At 40.5% G+C, this 16,935-nt stretch overlaps 1 protein-coding gene and 1 long non-coding RNA gene across 2 annotated transcripts in view; one reads left to right on the top strand and one right to left on the bottom strand.

The window, feature by feature from the left end:
* Positions 1-15,214, top strand: part of DOK6 (docking protein 6) — a 412,894-nt gene extending 397,680 nt beyond the window's left edge. Inside the window, exon 8 of the mRNA XM_027525620.1 lies at positions 7,532-15,214. Within this exon, the coding sequence (XP_027381421.1) occupies positions 7,532-7,671 (140 nt within the window). The 3' untranslated portion in view covers positions 7,672-15,214. The remainder of the gene's footprint in view (positions 1-7,531) is intronic.
* LOC113882654 lies at positions 1,923-7,575 on the bottom strand. The gene is made up of 2 exons (XR_003508414.1): positions 7,489-7,575; positions 1,923-2,311 (listed from the first exon to the last, which is right to left on the bottom strand). It is a non-coding gene; the product is annotated as an uncharacterized LOC113882654 (long non-coding RNA).
* Positions 15,215-16,935: the final 1,721 nt, after the last annotated feature.

The raw sequence follows: 16,935 nt of genomic DNA, 5'->3' as shown, positions 1-16,935 counted from the left end.
TCTGAGAAATTGTTTTCTCTGGGGCTAAATTTTATCTCTCAGTTGCATGATGGTGGGAAAGGATTACGAACAGCTCCTCTGTAGTCTCATTGAGTAAGCCAGCAACTCTGATCCACTCGCTCATCTTTAAATCATTCAAAAGTCTTCCTCATCCTTTAGAAAAAATATCCAGTCGGCTTCATAAGATGTAACAAACTCCCCAGGGTGTGCTCTCTCCATGCTTCCATCTCACCTGCTACAACTCACCATCTAGAGCTTTATCTTTCATCATGAGCATCACCAGGGCCTGATTCCTAATGAGGAGATACAGAGTCTGAAAGCCATGACTATTTGGGTACTGTGGTCTAATGCAGACAAACAAAATATTTACAAATCTAAGAAGACAGGGACATCCCTGGTAGTCTGGTGACTAAGAATCTGCCTTCCAATAGAGGGGCTGTGGGTTCGATCCCTAGTCAGGGAACTAAGGGGCCGCAACTAAGACCCAACGCTGTCAAATAAGTATTTTTAGAAAATCTAAGAAGACATAATTTTGTTTGTGGTTATCAGAATGTTTCCCAGAGCTCTGAAAAATCAACCTAATCCTTACTAAAAGGAGAAGTTCAAGGCAAATTTCTTCATAGGATGAGATGAGAAATCAGATGTGTTGAGTGCTAAGCAGGTTTCTGGACACACACCCTCAAACTCATCTCAGAGTCCTCAGACTAAACATAAGCTCAGTGTGTATCCACTGCAGAATAAAACTGCACTGCGTTCTATGAAAACCTGACAGTAAATTTTCAATCAACTTGTTTATTGCCCTCAATCTAGTCTTTTTTTTTTTTTTTTGCAAACTTCCTCCTGCATAAACTTATGTGACATTCAATTTTTTCTATAATATTTCTGTCGTAAATCAAATCTCTAATTTATAACTCTCATAATAAATCTCATATACTATATAGGAAAGCACCACTCTCTTGGAAAAGTGTTTCTATGCATTCGTTTAAAATCTTTAGAGAAGAATTACAGCAAATGAAATTCTCCTTCTTCTCCTTAAGATGTCATCTTAAGGATGATCAGCTGATATGTATTCTTGTAATTACTTTGCAGGCAATTAATGTGACTAGATAGTAAATGTGTTAAAATGCTTCAGATACTAGTTCTGCAGATCTCAGCTTAAACTGGGCACACCCTACTTCATGATCCTTAATAGTTCTTTGATTGCTAAAACTTTCTATAAATACGTTCAAAATGGAAACAAAGGTGTATCAATATGTAACTCATTTATATTAAGAGAGAAGAAGATGGCATCCCACTCCAATATTCTTGCCTGGGAAATTCCATGGACAGAGGAGCCTGGCAAGCTACAGTTCATGGGGTCATAAAAGAGTTGGACACAACTTAGCAACTAAACAAATTTATATTAACATTATATTAAAAATTTATACCTAAACTCTTGAAAATAGCAATGAAAAATTTATAGCTCAAAAACTAAATATATCTACTTTTATTTTTATAATATTGTCCCATTCCTTTTTGAGCACCATTAATACATTTTTTTCACATATTCTCTACTGTTTCAACTTTGATTATCCCATGTTAATATTTACCATTTTATTAGCTGCCACAGATTGCTTACAAATTCCACAGCTACTCAAATGCAGTCTGCTGACAGAGTTCAACTAAATTTTACTGTTGTAGAAAATTAATATCACAGCTGTATAAAATTAGATCCCAGTAGGTAATTAGAATACAAGAGAAATAAAATGTATGCAACAGGAATAAATAAATGGTACATCAACCAAAATAACAGAAGACTATTTTTGGTCTAGAAAATTTATGAAATGGGTATTAAAAAACATAATTCTGTATGAATCAAATTAAACCATCTTTAAAGCAAATTAAAGTATTAGAAGGATATTGTGTTTGATTTTTTTTTTTTCCCCAGCATGAGAATGCAGCTGCTAACTCATCAGTTTCTCATAACTGGAGGAGGGTACTACATAGGATTAAATACTATGCATTTTTCCATTCAAAATTTTCTAATCTTTAAAGAGATGAGTTGTGGAAGGCCCAGAGATTTGGATTCTGCCAGTGTGGGAAGGAAGGGATTCCAAAGATAAAGGGCATCCATCACAAACATCCAAGTCCCGGGAGCTGTCCGTCAGGAAATGAACAGCCGTGTGCCGCTTCTCAGAGACAGAGACAGAGGGAGAGGGAGTGTCTGAGATAACCATTGGCACGAGCCTCTAGAATCCAGGTGTTTTGGTTCCCAAAATCTTCAGAGAAGTCTACATCCCTCAGATGCTAAATGCATTAAAAGGCTGAGAACCTAAAAAAAAAAAAAAAAAAGAATATTTAAATATCTACTTATGAAATAAGCCAAAAAGGTCCATCGTTTTGGGAGTGAAAGTGCCATTATGAATAACAAAAAATATGAATGTATACTAAAGAAAAGAGAACAAGACAGGGAAGGACAAAGGGAAAAGAAAGGTTTTTCAAATTAAAATTAGAGCAGCAGAATCTTTTTTATAATTTAGTAAGCTTGGAAGGTAAAGTAAACCTCAAATCCACAAAATAAAGCAGCAGAAAAGAGAGTGAAGATGGAAAAGACTGGGAAATTGTCAGAACAGTACTATAACATATAAATAATAGAAGGTTAGAAAAAGAACAAAGGTGGGAGAGAGAGCAGAGAAAAATGGTGGGAGGGAAATAATTAACAAAAATTATAATAATAATTCAGAAGTATTTCCCAGAAATGAGACACCTTTGTTCCTTGATTGAAAAAAAATCTCATAAAGCCTTTGGAAAAATACTCACACTGAGACTCATGAACCTCATAACAATGGATCAGTGGCAGGTGTTACTGCAAAGGCTTTGCTTCTCCTCAGTAGCCGGCTGTGAAGACTGAACTGGTGGGCTGCATGTGTGTACCACAGAATACCCTGCTCTCAGTGTTAATCCTGTGTTACACACACACGAATGTAATACACTATGAGACTGTGCTATCATGAATTAACACAGTTAAAACATGATCCTATTGACAGAAACTATTACAACTGCCATTATACACTTGAGGGACAGAAGAGTCGAGGAACAGAGCGAGAACTCAAAGCCACGTCCTCTTCCGTCAGAGCTAACACGATCAACCATCGCACAACACAGGATCCTCAGGGCATGAACCAAGAGAGATTCACAGTGAATTAAAAAGCTGAAGATAGTAGAGGAAATTTATGAAAATGTAAAAACAACTTGTAAGAAAATATTTTAATAATGTGATAAAGAAAGACTTATTTCAAGACACAAAACCAGAAACCACAAACACTTGACTACAAAATTTAAACACTTAATTGTAGCAAAAAGAAATTAAACAAGATGCAATTTTTTATCCTTCAGGTTGGCAAAAGTTTTTAATCTAATAATCCAGATCTATCTAACATTAGGATAAAAAGTATTTTAATACCCTCTAGGTGGGAATGTAAATTAGTGTAATGCAAATTGACAGTTTATATCAGAAACATGGTGACATGAAACCTTTAAAATTTTCCTTTTTTGATAATTGAAGATGAAAAATTACACGTTATATTTAATCATTTTATGTAATCTTAAAGAATTTCGGTAGCAAGTACAAATACCTCCCAGAGAAAAAGTCAAGAGAATAATAATCCCTGATCCCCTGGAGGAGGGCACGGCAACCCACTCCAGTGTTTTTGCCTGGAGGCTAGTAGGCTACAGTCCTTGGGGTCGCACAGAGTCAGACACGACTGAGCACAAGGCACCGGAGGGGAAGTTTAGGAAGAACTGAAATAGAGTCTCTGTTGAGTGGAGTGAACAGGTCTATTCCAGCAAGTTTTTAATTTAAGCCACAAAGTTGATTTCTGTTTTTTGTTTTGTTTTCATCAACAGTGTCTAGGGGCAGAATTCAAATGAATGTTGAGAAAATGATTAATTATTTCTCTCTTTTCTTCTCATACTCATTGTTGCCAAAATCAAACAGCATTTATTAAGCATAAGTTCAGCTCGGATTGAGGTATATTATTTTTGTGATAAGTATTAAATAACATCAGTTATCAACTGTCTGTAAAGACATGATTGAGGTAAGAAAAATTCACCATTTCATTTCCAATTAGACTAGAAACTGTAGAGGAGATGAAGAAATCTTCAAGATGACTGAATGAGAATATTCAAAGCCTGTCATAATAAGGACAGCACACTGCGATGATGGAGAAAGTATAGACACTGAATAGGAAGTCAAACAGAAGTGTGGATACACTCAGCATAGAAAGAAGGGGGGAAACTATTAGGCACCTACCACCCCAGGTGTCTTCCTGTATGTTGTTTTGTTTGAAAGTATATGTGTGTATTCAGTCATGTCCAACTGTTTGTGATCGCAGGACCCCTGCCAGGCTCCTCTGTCCATGGCATTTTCCAGGCAGGAATACTGGAGTGGGTTGCCATTTCCTCCTCCAGGGGATCGTCCCGACCCAGGGATCTAACCCGGGTCTCCTGCATTGCAGACAGATTCTTTTCCCATTGTGCCACCTGGGAAGCCCATGTTGTTTTGTTTAACCCTCAAAATGCCTTAGGAAAGGGACTTCCCCGGTGATCCAGTGGTTAAGACTCTGTGCTTCCACTGCAGGGGGCAAGGGTTGGGGTTCGATCCCTGGTTGGGGAATGAAGATCGTGCATGCCACATGGCGTGACCCCCCAAAAAAAAATACCTTAGGAAAGTGTGTTCTGTCTGTGCAAGAAAATGAGGCTCCAAAAGGGACAGTAGGGCTGGATTTGAACTCAGGGCTGTATGTTTCCGTTGAGGGGACGGCGGGTCTGCACAGTCTGGGGCAGGGGTCACTGTGACGGCTGGACTGACGTGTACAGCCCTGGAACCAAGCCCGTGGGCCGCGCTGGCATCCTGCCTCGCTCCCAGGCCACACTGGCTGCACACACCCTGCCCTGGATGTCTGCTGCTGCCTGTCCCTGTCTAAGGAGCGTCCCAAAGCAGCTGGTGGACCCCAGAAACTCAGGGACCGTGGTTTCCACTACTTTGTCTTCCCTGTGGAATCTTGAACTGTTTTAGTAGCTGCTTGGCAAATGTTTCTTAAATGACTGAAGTTTTACACCAAGATTCCAGGGTCAAAACCCGGAATGCGTGGGCAAAGACGCTTCTATCTTCACAACTCCAACCTTGGCCTTCAGGCCACAGGTAATGTGAATTAAAGGTGTGCTCTCACACTGCTCTCTTTCAGATATTTCTATTTTTTTTAAGTAACAGTGTAAAACCAAGGCCAGTAACATGTCTTAACATTAGGGCTTCCAATTGGTTTTTGCTCATGAATGCCAGTCTCGCCTCCTACAAGAACTATGAATTATCATCCAGCAAGTCAATGGTGAGATAAGGAAGCAAACTGTAAAATTTTAAGCGAAGTTTCCAATATCAGGTCAGTGTATCCTAACCCTGTCATACAAGCAGCATGTAAAAAGGCCACCTCCTTAGGGAAGTCTTCACTGACTGCCCCTATGGTGGCCCTACTGGAGGAGGGCCCTCATGGCATCTGTTTCTTGCTATGATGACAGACTTGTTATTGTCTAGTCGCTAAGTCATGCCTGACTCTGCGGCCCTATGGACTGTAGCCCACCAGGCTCCTCTGTCCATGGGATTCTCTAGGCAAGACTACTGGAGTGGGCTGCCAACTCCTTCTCCAGGGGATCTTCCCATCCCAGGGATGGAACCTACATCTCCTACAGTGGCAGGCAGACTCTTTACCACTGAGCCACCGGGGACGATGCATTTAACATGTATGAATTTAATTGATACACACTGATTTCAGACTCAAAAAGCCATATTATACCACTGCTGTCATACAGACCGTGCAGAGAAGGAACCGACATACCCAGACACCAGTAGTCTCTCAAAAGCAGTTACAGCTGGTCACGCGGGGCCAGCTCCCTAGCCCCTACTCCTGACCTCGCCTCTGGTGGCTCCATCTTACCCCCTACACCCGGCTTCCCTTTCCTCACGGCATCTTCACGGTCCGACAGGAAAGAGAAGACACGCTCAGCTGAGGTTTTATGGGAATGTAACGACGGGACCCACAAATGAGCTGTGGATCCAGGTACTGAGCCGATGAGGACGTGTGAGCGACAGGCAGGAGCAAGGCACCCCGCCACCCTCGGGCCTGAAGGAGCAGAGAGAGGAGACGGGGTTTCTGGACCCGGAGAGGCAGGGGAGGGAGTGGGAAGATCTGGACGCCGGGAGACGCGCAGGCTGGCAGGGGCGGTGGGGCCCTCTCCGCCCTGCCCCGCTCTGAGGCTCACCCAGAGAACCAGGCTAACAGTGCCCCTAAAAGGGTATTTATCTAGAACGGAAGGCTCCACTCTCACGATTTTTCTTAATGTTAGGAGATTCTGCAACTTTAATTAGCTTTTTATTATTACCCGATGCACCCGCATTTCCTCCCCAGATCTCAACAAGGATAGGGTTCTGAGTCGTCAGACACACCCGACGATGATGAGACTGGCTTTAAGCACGGAAGCTTGCAAAGGACAGCCCCACCTGGGAGTGAGCAGATTTTGCTCTTTCTGTGTTAACAGACCGTCTTCCCTGGGTTTCTCGCCACAGAGACCAGAAAACGTATAAACCAGACTCAGCACGTTTCTTGCTTTGTGTGACGCAGAAGCTCCGAGAGCACAGCACACCACCTCTATTCCATCTTCTCTGCACACTGAGCTCATCCATCAGATACTCATCCTCACGTGGGAAGAACAATCCTAACTCATTTAGAACACACACCTGGGAAGTCCACGAGAGGCCCGAGAACGCATCCTTTCTCCTGATGTTAGCATTCCACTAGTTTTCCAGTAATTACCTTTGGATTTTGCATTAAACAAAGTTCTCACTGCAGGGGTACATCTGTGCTATACAATCGTAGTTATAATTTTTTTTTAATAAATTTTCTGTAAGAGTTAGCTTTTAGACCACTCTAGATTCATGGGGTCGCAAAGAGTCGGACACGACTGAGCGACTGAACCGAACTGAATAACCATGGAGGTTTATCATTTGGGTTAATAACTGCATCATGAAGTGGGTACCATTACTCACAAACCCGGGGTACTGAAACGCTATCCCCCTGTGTATTTTTTCCTGATAACTGACACTGGTTAGGATAAAATGAAGTTGACTGCTCAAAAAGGTTTTAAGGAGTGTGTCATTCGTTCCTGTATGCTGAAAAGGGACCATCAAAGAAAAGAAAGCGTTTACAGGTTCTCCACCAAAAGCAGCTTTTGGTCGTGGGGGGAGATTCTGTGCTTTTGTTCCAAGATTGAAGGACAGTAGAAGTCTGAGATCCCTGGAAAGTTCTCCCTAGCTCTCCGGCATCCAGAATTTCTGATAGCACCCGGGTCCAAAACTGGGCCCTTAAGACCACATCCTAGCCACCCGCCAGGAACCAGCCGCTGGGCACTCGCTGCCCCTCGGAGCCAGCCCCTGGTGCCGAGCCAGCCCCCCAGTACCGAGCCAGCCCTCCGGTACAGCTCTCCTTCTGTGCCCCTCCAGGTCACGGGTTCGGGCCCTCAAAGATGTCACGTGCGCAGACCTTCCCCAGCTACGCCTCGGAGCAGAGCGAGGAGACGCAACCGGCCCTGTCGCGCTCCAGCAGCTACGGCTTCAGCTACAGCTCCAGCCTCATCCAGTGACACCCAGGGCGAGGCTGAGACCAGAGAGACCGTCTGTCCGGACCGCCTGCCTGCCTGCGGGGCGCGCGCCCTCTGCCTCCCGGAGGACCAACCGCAGGGAACATTGACCTGGGTCGGGTCTGGCCCCAGTCCCGGTAGAAGGTTCAAAACTGGAGTTCTGCTTCCTTGATTCTGTGGCTAAGTCCTTTATTTATTGAGTTTCTTGGGGTGGGGGTGGGGGGGGGGGTCGGTGTTTTACAAAAATAGAATCCAAATCGTCTGAACAGTCATTTAAATAAAATTCTTTGGGTCTGACAGCAGCAGGAACCTGGGCAGGGTGAGAAGTTGCCAAGCTGGACTGCACTGGACCTGGGTGAGGGCATTACCCCTGGCATTATTACTCTGGGCTCAGTCCCCCCATCTGATGAGAGGTCTGTCTTTGGGCAGAAAGGTGACCTGCCACAAGCTGTGTGGCTCGGAGAGTTTCAACAGGGACAAATTCAGTAAGCTCTACAAATGGTACCACAACTCTCCATATAAGTAAGCCCAGTGACAATTAAGGGAACACGAAATTTAGAACACTATTACCCAGGGCCTTGTAGCTCTATTCTGTGTGTGTGCTGTGTGTGTGCGTGTGTGTCTGTAGACAAATACAGATATGGATATTGCTGTATCCATCTATATCTAACACGTATATATCCATGTGTGCCGAGAGTGACAGGATATGCTCACTTAAATTGTTGAAAACTGTAATTTGGTGCATTAAAATTAAGATTGTTATGTTGAATAACTATTTTTAAAATAGTCCTGTAAAAAAAAAAAAAGGCTTCTTATTAGCAAAGTATTTATGTATTCACGTCTGCTCCTATGACAAACGGAGGCGACAATGTGAGAACGGGAAACTACTCTGGAAGCGAAGGGACCGGTCTGGCTGTCCTGCACATCACGTCACGGCCCTGTCTTTCCGTTTAAGTACCCCTTGTTGTTGATGATGTTTCTCCCTTGGGCCCCCTCTGAGCTACATGGGAAGATAGGGTGTGATCCCCAATCAGCTTCCATTTAACCTGGAGGAAATGAAGGACTCTAAATGACAATCTGATTAAGGGATAAAAATACACTTTAAAAGAACTCAGACATTTTGCAGTCAAAAGAAGAAGAGCATGGAAAGGATGGTAGGTATCATTCTTAAGTGTCAGAGATGCTATTCTCAGAGAGCCATCAGGGGCTTGTAATTACTACATAACCAGAATTGGCTGGGTTTTACTCTCATTTGACTGGATATGGGTTGGCTGGGATTATAAGAGAAAATGTATCCAACAACAACAAAAAGTTTTTTCATCCCTGAGACTAATGACAGACCTATAAGGTTTAAAAGGAAGTGGTGATTCCCACATGAACTGGGGAAGTTTGGCTAATTCAAGTCAACATAGATATTTTTTTCTAGTTTGGAGTTTACTTAAGTAAAAATAAAAATCATTCTGCCTGAATTGTCTGATGCCACATGCCTAAGATGGTCAGCTCCCAACATTCCAAGGTGGATTTAAAGAACCATGATCCTAGTCTTGTAAGATGAAAACCTGATGTTTTTTTCAATATCAAAATTGTTTAAGCTTTCAGAGTTAGTCTATTGAAAGGGTACCTGATTTGCTGACCTGTGATAAGACTTTTTCATCCATGGCCATAGCTTGAATGCAGATTGACAGTTCATTATAGACAGTTACTACTAGATAAAAGCAGTATCCAGTCCCTCCTTGATAAATTTCACACTTATAGCCACTACCTAGGCTCTCCACATCTCTCAGATGAGTTTGAAAATGCCATCAAGATGCTAATCATAAGAGTTAATGTGGCTGTGAAAAATAATTATCCTAAGCTTTCAGGGGTAAAAAGAAAATTACTCAAACGCTCTGCGCTGTGACTTTTGCTGACACAGCAGAAGAGCAGAAGACTGGTTGCTGATGTTCATACAGCCTTCCCTGAAGTCCCAGCTTCCAGGGTTGAACACCTCCTAATTACTTGAGCACGTGGCATTTGCATTGGAAATGCCATTAAAGAAACACATCAGAACGACTCCTGGCTGAGACCATTTGAGCCCAGCTCCTAGTGGTGCCGCGTTCACAGCAAGCCTCCTGCGGCTCACTCGGTCGAGCTGTTGCCTAGAGACCCCAAGTTTCTACAAGGGACTTAGGGGAGACCCTCAGAGGTCCTGGTTTACGTCTCAGCTTTATTAATGTGCCAGCAGTACAGAAAGCAGGTCTGGGGAGGCGGGCGGGAGGGGGAGATTCTGCTGATTAGACGAGTCTGCCCTTGTGTCTGTTTGGCGGGAGACATGATACCTGCATGAAGTAGTTTCCAGAACACCATTTGCTTGTGATCATTACCAGTGAGTGTAACAGGGGAGTCCCAAAGATCAGGCATAACCTTGGGCCAGTTCATTCAGAGAATCATGTCATAAAGAGTCAGTGAGAGAGAAATTTCCTTCCTGTGTCGTTAACTCAATCTCATCACGAGAATAATGCTATAAAAGATTTCATGGTAAATTTTTGGAGACTTATTCTAGCCTACTCCTCTAGCTATACTTAAAATTGTAGCTAAGTCAAAACTGTTAAATGAACAGATAGAACAATTTATATTAACCTAATATACTTGGCATAAGGCAATGCACATTGTAATCAACATGACAAGCAGATAAATGTTCTACACAAACCAAAGATGAAAAGTTACTGAACCAGTCTGCTGGAACTTTGTAAAGCCAGAACCATAGCAGTCAGAAGAGGGGTCATAGGCGTGTATCCAGCTCACTCGAGGTTGTAGGTTTTTGACTGAAGATGCCTCTACATTTTGCATTTCTCTGCCTTCAGAAACTATCTTCTTCTTTAATATACATGTGACTTTTTCATCGTGAGGTAGTGACAGTTACGAACCAAAAACATCTTTTGACTCCTTCTGAAACTCAGATGGCTTTCCATCCAGTTGTAGACAGGTGGGTGAAGGTGGTCAGAAGTCCCACATTGGGTTGGAAGAAACCCATGGTCAAGGAACCCAACACAAGTCACAAAGGCTCTTCTGAGCTCAGAGAAAGCCTGGAAGACACACATACTTCATGGAAAGATTATCTGAAGGGATTTATTTTTTTATGTCCCTGTTTTTTCTTCTGATAATATTAATTGCTGTACACACGACCAAGCCATGAGGTTATATTTATTCAGAAAAGTACAAAATAACTGTGACCCGATGGTTTTCTATCCTGGTGGGAGTGAAAAGAAAACATTCCTTTCACTTATTCATCAAATGATACTAGGCACTCAGAACTAAATTGTTTATGCAATAAATACTTATGAACGAGTAGGTTTTGGCCACTACCGCCATTTGAACTTAATGAAATAAGAAATACCTATTTACTTATATGTTAGGGAAGATGCTGTTTGATAGAGCATGTGAAATAAAGTGAAATGTATTTATTAAAAGTAAACCTCACCTTTTTCACCAAGTAGTGAAAAAGTGCTAGTCCTTGTATCTTGTACAGTTTTCCTCTGTCTTCACTGGGCAGTTATGTTTTGAAAATAATTTATCACCTATAAAATGATTAACCACGTATTCTTTTTGTCCAGCATAGAAGCAGTGGATGGATAAATAACTTTACACTGTTAGTAGTTTTTACAAATCCAATTTATTGCATGTGGTATCTTTAGAGTAGATATTAAAAACATAAAAATTGATGTCTGCCCCTCATTCTTTGGCCAGAATCTCAGAAAATCAGTAAAAAGCATGAGTACCTTCCTCCCTAGATTATTTTAGCCATTTACTAAAATGGATCACTAATGCTACAGTGAAAAGAAGCTGAGAAAATTATATTCTTGTAAACAAAATTATAGTCCAGATTTTATTTTTAAACACAGCGCAATATATGTGCAGTCTACATTCAGTGGGGCTGAACTTAGGCCTCTAACACTTTGTGTCTTATAGCAAATATACTGAAAACTGCTCAAAGTGAAAATTAGACATTTTCTCCAAATCGAACATGACTTTGAATACCTTGCAATTTTAAATTACTTTACCAATCATTAATATACTTTACAATCCCCTGACCTTGGCCTCCTCAAGATAGATAAAAATGTGCCCCTGGACCTGTGTTAATAATTACAGTAGGTGATATGCCACATGAATGCACTTCTAGCCTATGTAATGTGTGGAGTGCAGTGTCGGCTAGAGGCGGGCAGAACAAGATGGCGGGACGAGTCAGGAGAGCCACAGTTCAGACAAAATGACAAAGACTCCAAGGAAGTGTCCAGCATGACCCCAGGACTTCTGTCTCCACATTCTGACCTCAGTTCTGTGTCACAGATGTGGCCTTTACTAGTGTCACCTCACACTAAGTATGCAATTGAAAGAAGACTTCGGTTTATCAGGTTTTGAAGTTACCACAGAAAGACAACACGTATCAAGTGTGCTTCCTTTGGTTTAGTGAAAATTATTGCACACAAAAGAATGTGTATCACAAAACACCCATGGTTAAACGTCTCTTCAGTAACACAAGGATCATCTCTGTACTGTCAGCCTCATTTGAGTTTCAACACGAAGGTGTATTAGCCACGACACTGCCTGGGGGCTAATTAAAAGGTCAGTAGCCTCACGTGTGTGTTCCCTATAGTGTATTGGAAAGAGTCACCCACTTTTGCTCTCTGAAATGACCACAAATCCTCCCTTTCTTACCTGAGAATGTGGATCTTTGTTGTACATTTCTACAACTATTACAACTTAGTGGAGACACAGGATACTTCTTGGGGAAGTATCGTTAGATGTTAGATGTCCTTTCTAGATAGATGGAATGCTAGCCAGCTCTGAAAGCAATCACGTAGAAGAACATTTCCACTTTATGCTCTGCTCAGGAGAAAACCCAAACCTGTTGGTATTGTAATTCATGTAAAGGCAAAGAAATGGTCAGGAACAGTTCTGCCTCGTTCCAGGCTTCTAATCCAGGAATGCTTCCTTGGCTCCATGGCGTCTCCCAGTTAGACATGGTGGGAGCTGAGAAATGCTGCGTGGCCTCTAAGTAAATAGGCCCTTGCACGTGTAAGTGTCTCTCCCTGTTTTTCAGATGTTTCTAACTCTTCCTGAACCCATCACCACTAGTTCAATAGAAAGGCTTGATGAGGCAATTCATTAGACTGGTTGTAGGTCATGAGTGATTAGGATAAGTTTTATTACTTTTATATTATCACTGAGTTCTTTGTTGGAAATCCAGATTTACTTATCCTAATGTGATAGTTAAACAAAAAAAAATTAAGTAGATGTCTATGTTTTGTATTCCTACTAGTTCATCATATATATTTATGATTATTGTTTTGGGCATCTTTATCACTCTGTAGCACTTTGTCACATCTTTGTTAGATAATAATATCCAGGCTACATTTTTTTCCTGGGAACTCAAAAAGCTTCCATTTTCAACTGAAATTTGGGGAATGGCATTTTTTTACATTAAAATACCTTACATATCAAGTTTTTTCTTACACACTTCAGTAGGCAATTATTTAAATTAACTTTAGATAAGTAAATAAGTTAAATTATTACATAATATGAAAAACACATTTTACTTGTGATTTTCATACACTTTTCTCTTGTTGAAGATTTTAACATCTTGTATACACTTAAAGGAGAGGAAAAATACATTTGTAATCAAAATACACCAACTTTATTCTACTAATTCTACCTAATAAGTTTTTATTTTGCTTTGTTTTCTCTGCCTGCTATTGTGGTTTGAAGAAAAATGACTGGATTTAAATTTTCTAATAGTTATTTTGGTAGGTTTAGTAGCTGACACAGTTAGCTTTTTCAGTCCATGCTCTGATTTTAGGATGGTTTTAAGGAACATAAATTCAACCCTTTTTGTAGACACAGAATTGTGAGTCAAATGGCACAAGGTCTCCATGCTATCTCTGTAGTTGTGTTCATGCTGGAACTTAATTACTATCTTAACACTCAAATGATCCACATAAGATAAGAGTTGCTTATTTTCAGGAATCTGACATTTAAAACCTAAATCAGGAGAAAAAGAAAACTTGTTTTTTTTAAAGTCACTGTAGGATTTCTCTCAAAAAAATTATGAGAGGGTTTTTATGGTGTTTCAATATCGTTAACTATTTGACAGAAGCTGAAAAGTCAGGAAAAGTGAAAATGACAGGGGTATCTTAATATTAAATATGAATTAGAAATTAGTATGATTGATATAGGTTGATAAATAATTTGATTAATAAAATTTAGATTTACATATATATTGTATAATTCAAGGAACAATGCTTTCTTTTATCAAAAATATATATGGCTGTATCAGTGGGCAGAGTGGAGCAAAATGGAGCTCCCACTTTGTGTGACAGCCTGAATAGAATTTCTTTACAGTTATGATACAATTATTTTAGTTATAGCAGGCAGTATATAAATCATAGCAACGAATCAGCCTACCCCTTGACAATAAATAATGCATGAAAGCCAGTATCATCTTTACTGAAGATGACAGGAGACCTCCTGGGACCTGCAGAGAACCTCTTACTCTCTCCACACACACACAGTTTTGACTTTTTACCTACTCTCTATGTTCCACTACAATGATCTTTTTCTTAGGTCCACACAGAATTATCCCATCTTGTAAATTCCTCACCCCTATGAATCTTCAAACTATATTAAATTATGTGCTATATGTTTCCTTTATGTAAAACTCTTTTAAATTAATTTATATATACTTTGTGAAGTTTTATACTGTACATTGTAAACATATGTCATTTGTCATTGATTCCATTTACTGTTTATGAGCATTTTGGTAAATAACTGGACACTAGGCCCTTGTTAAGAAATAAAATATCCATTGCAAATTTGCTTCTATTGGAAAATATGTGATTTGACATCCTTTATCTTGAATCACAATTTATCCCAGATAACAGTTTGGGGACATCTGTACTTAACATTGGGCCACCTTTGGAAAAGGAACGCAAATAAAGAGCTGTCCCTGGAAACTAAATGTGAATTTCTGGCAGAACAGAAAATATTATTATAATGCGGCAATAATAAAATTAGGAAATTAAATTATTTAAAAATCTGTCTGTGTGATTATTCCCCTTGAAAATACATGAAATGCATAGCTCAAGAATTACCACTTTCTGAATTCATAGTTTCTATATCTCAATTCTTAATAGAGAAAACTTATTAACATCTTACTCATAATTTTAAGAAATTTACAAAAGATATGACTACCAGGAAGATGTTATAGTTGCACAGTATTAAAATTTCCCCCACCCCACTGTAAAAAAGAAAAAGCAGTTCAAGAATACAATTTTGCATGATCAAGATTTTGAACATCTAAATTGATGGTTTTTACTCACAAAGTATTTGATATTGCTGGAACTGTAATAGTATATGATTTCCTTAATTTTTGTTATTGTGTGGTGAGCTGTAACTATGTAATTAAACAGAATTTTGACAATCACATTCTGCTGACCTTTAAAATGTCACTTATTCCTTCACTTACTGGCTTGCTATTTTCAAAATAAAGTAAAAGAAGGCCTTTATTAAATGTAAGGTTACTGAGAATTTATTATGCATTTCCAGTGTTTTCCTAACTCTGGTATAATATAATTTTTATTAGGTTGACTCTGGTTTGACAGAATCATAGAATATTAATGTTGAAAATGACACTGGCAATCAACACATTTACTAGTGAAGCCATATCCAGAATTTTTAAGTGGCTTTCACAGTGTCAGACAACTAGAAAACAGCTTTCCTCCAGAACTATGCTCATTCTCTAATAAATAAAGAAAATTATTGAAAACGAGCATGTGGTAGAAAAGGATTGAATATCCAAAGTGAAATGTGTGTGGTCATGACTGTGCTAGACATCAGTGGCTTTCTTTACTACTTTCTCTCTCGCAACACAGAATCCTTTGTGACTTGGATTTAGACTTGCAGAATCTCTTTCTCAAACTTAATCTTTAAATATTAGCTGGGCATTTCTTATTCGCTATTACCAAATTAGTTAGGAATATTTTTGTCCTTTTATAGAGTCGGCTTTATAGAGAGAAAGTGAAGCTTCCATAATATCATAGAAATCAAAATGGGAGAGGAAGCTTGAATTACGAGGTCAGTCATAGTGCTGAAATGTCCTGCTCCAAGCAGGTCTGGACAAGGTCATGAATTGGAGGAAAGCAATGAAAAATGTATGATTGTTTTCAATTCTGTGCAGCCAGTAGAAGGCTGGCAAACGCTTAGGAGGGTGATGGTGGTGCAAACACTCCTTCTTTCTAAATGCTGAACGAAACAGCTTCTTCTGTCTATGACTTCCATGTGCTTTCAGAACAAACTGATGTGAACTTGATGGAGTTTTCTTTCCCTTTCTGTCACTATTAAAATCATGGGGATCATGTTTACTGGGGAAAGTGTATGAAAATTACAAAAGCTTGTATAAGTTTAGAGCCAACATAAGACATTGAATAAATGCAGGTCAGAGGGTACAGCCCCAAAGCAATTACTATGCTATTTTTGTAATGTACCAAAAACCAAATCTGGTAATTCTCCCAAGATGGAAAAACTGCTATCTTTATTTCCAAGTATGCAAGAAAAATGTTAGACCAATATACCTAATTTTGATATCCATATGGTAATTTTTAAAATCAGTGTTTGAGCAAGAACTAGAGTATTTAAATATTCATGGAAACATGAATTATCCTAATATCTAGGTATTTTAGGAAGTCAGGCTTGATTTGTATAATCGCAAAGGCCAGTCAGTGGGTAAGTACTTCCTGAACACTTGCTACCAACAGAACGTGAGTACAGGGCAGCCCCTACCTCTTGGCTCTTGTTCTCGCCTCCTTTGAAAATACTCTTGATACACATCAGTGCCAGGTGTGAGCTCTGATGGCAAAGCGTGTGGCTTCCACAGAAAACCTGAGATGACTAGAAATAAGGGCACAGGGAAAGGAAGAAGGACCAGCCTCATCAGGCTCCCCAAATCCCTTTCTCTAAACTGTTTCTCTGCATTTCCTCCTCCCCCACCCTCCCCCTCCTTCCCCTCCTTTTCCACCTTCCTTCCCCTCCTTTGCCATCCTCTCCCCCTCCTCCCCCTCCTTTCCCACCCTCCCCCTCCTCCCCTTCCTTTCCCACCCTCCCCCTCCTCCCCCTCCTTTCCCACCCTGCCCCTCCCTTCCCATCCTCCCCCTCCTTACCCACCCTCCCCCTCCTCCCCCTTCTTTCCCACCCTCTCCCTCCTCCCCCTTCTTTCCCACCCTCTCCTCCTCCCCC

This window comes from Bos indicus x Bos taurus, chromosome 24, assembly GCF_003369695.1.
Source record: "Bos indicus x Bos taurus breed Angus x Brahman F1 hybrid chromosome 24, Bos_hybrid_MaternalHap_v2.0, whole genome shotgun sequence".
Taxonomy (NCBI): domain Eukaryota; kingdom Metazoa; phylum Chordata; class Mammalia; order Artiodactyla; family Bovidae; genus Bos; species Bos indicus x Bos taurus.
Note: the sequence above shows the minus strand (reverse complement) of the source record. Positions and strands in the feature narration are given on the sequence as shown.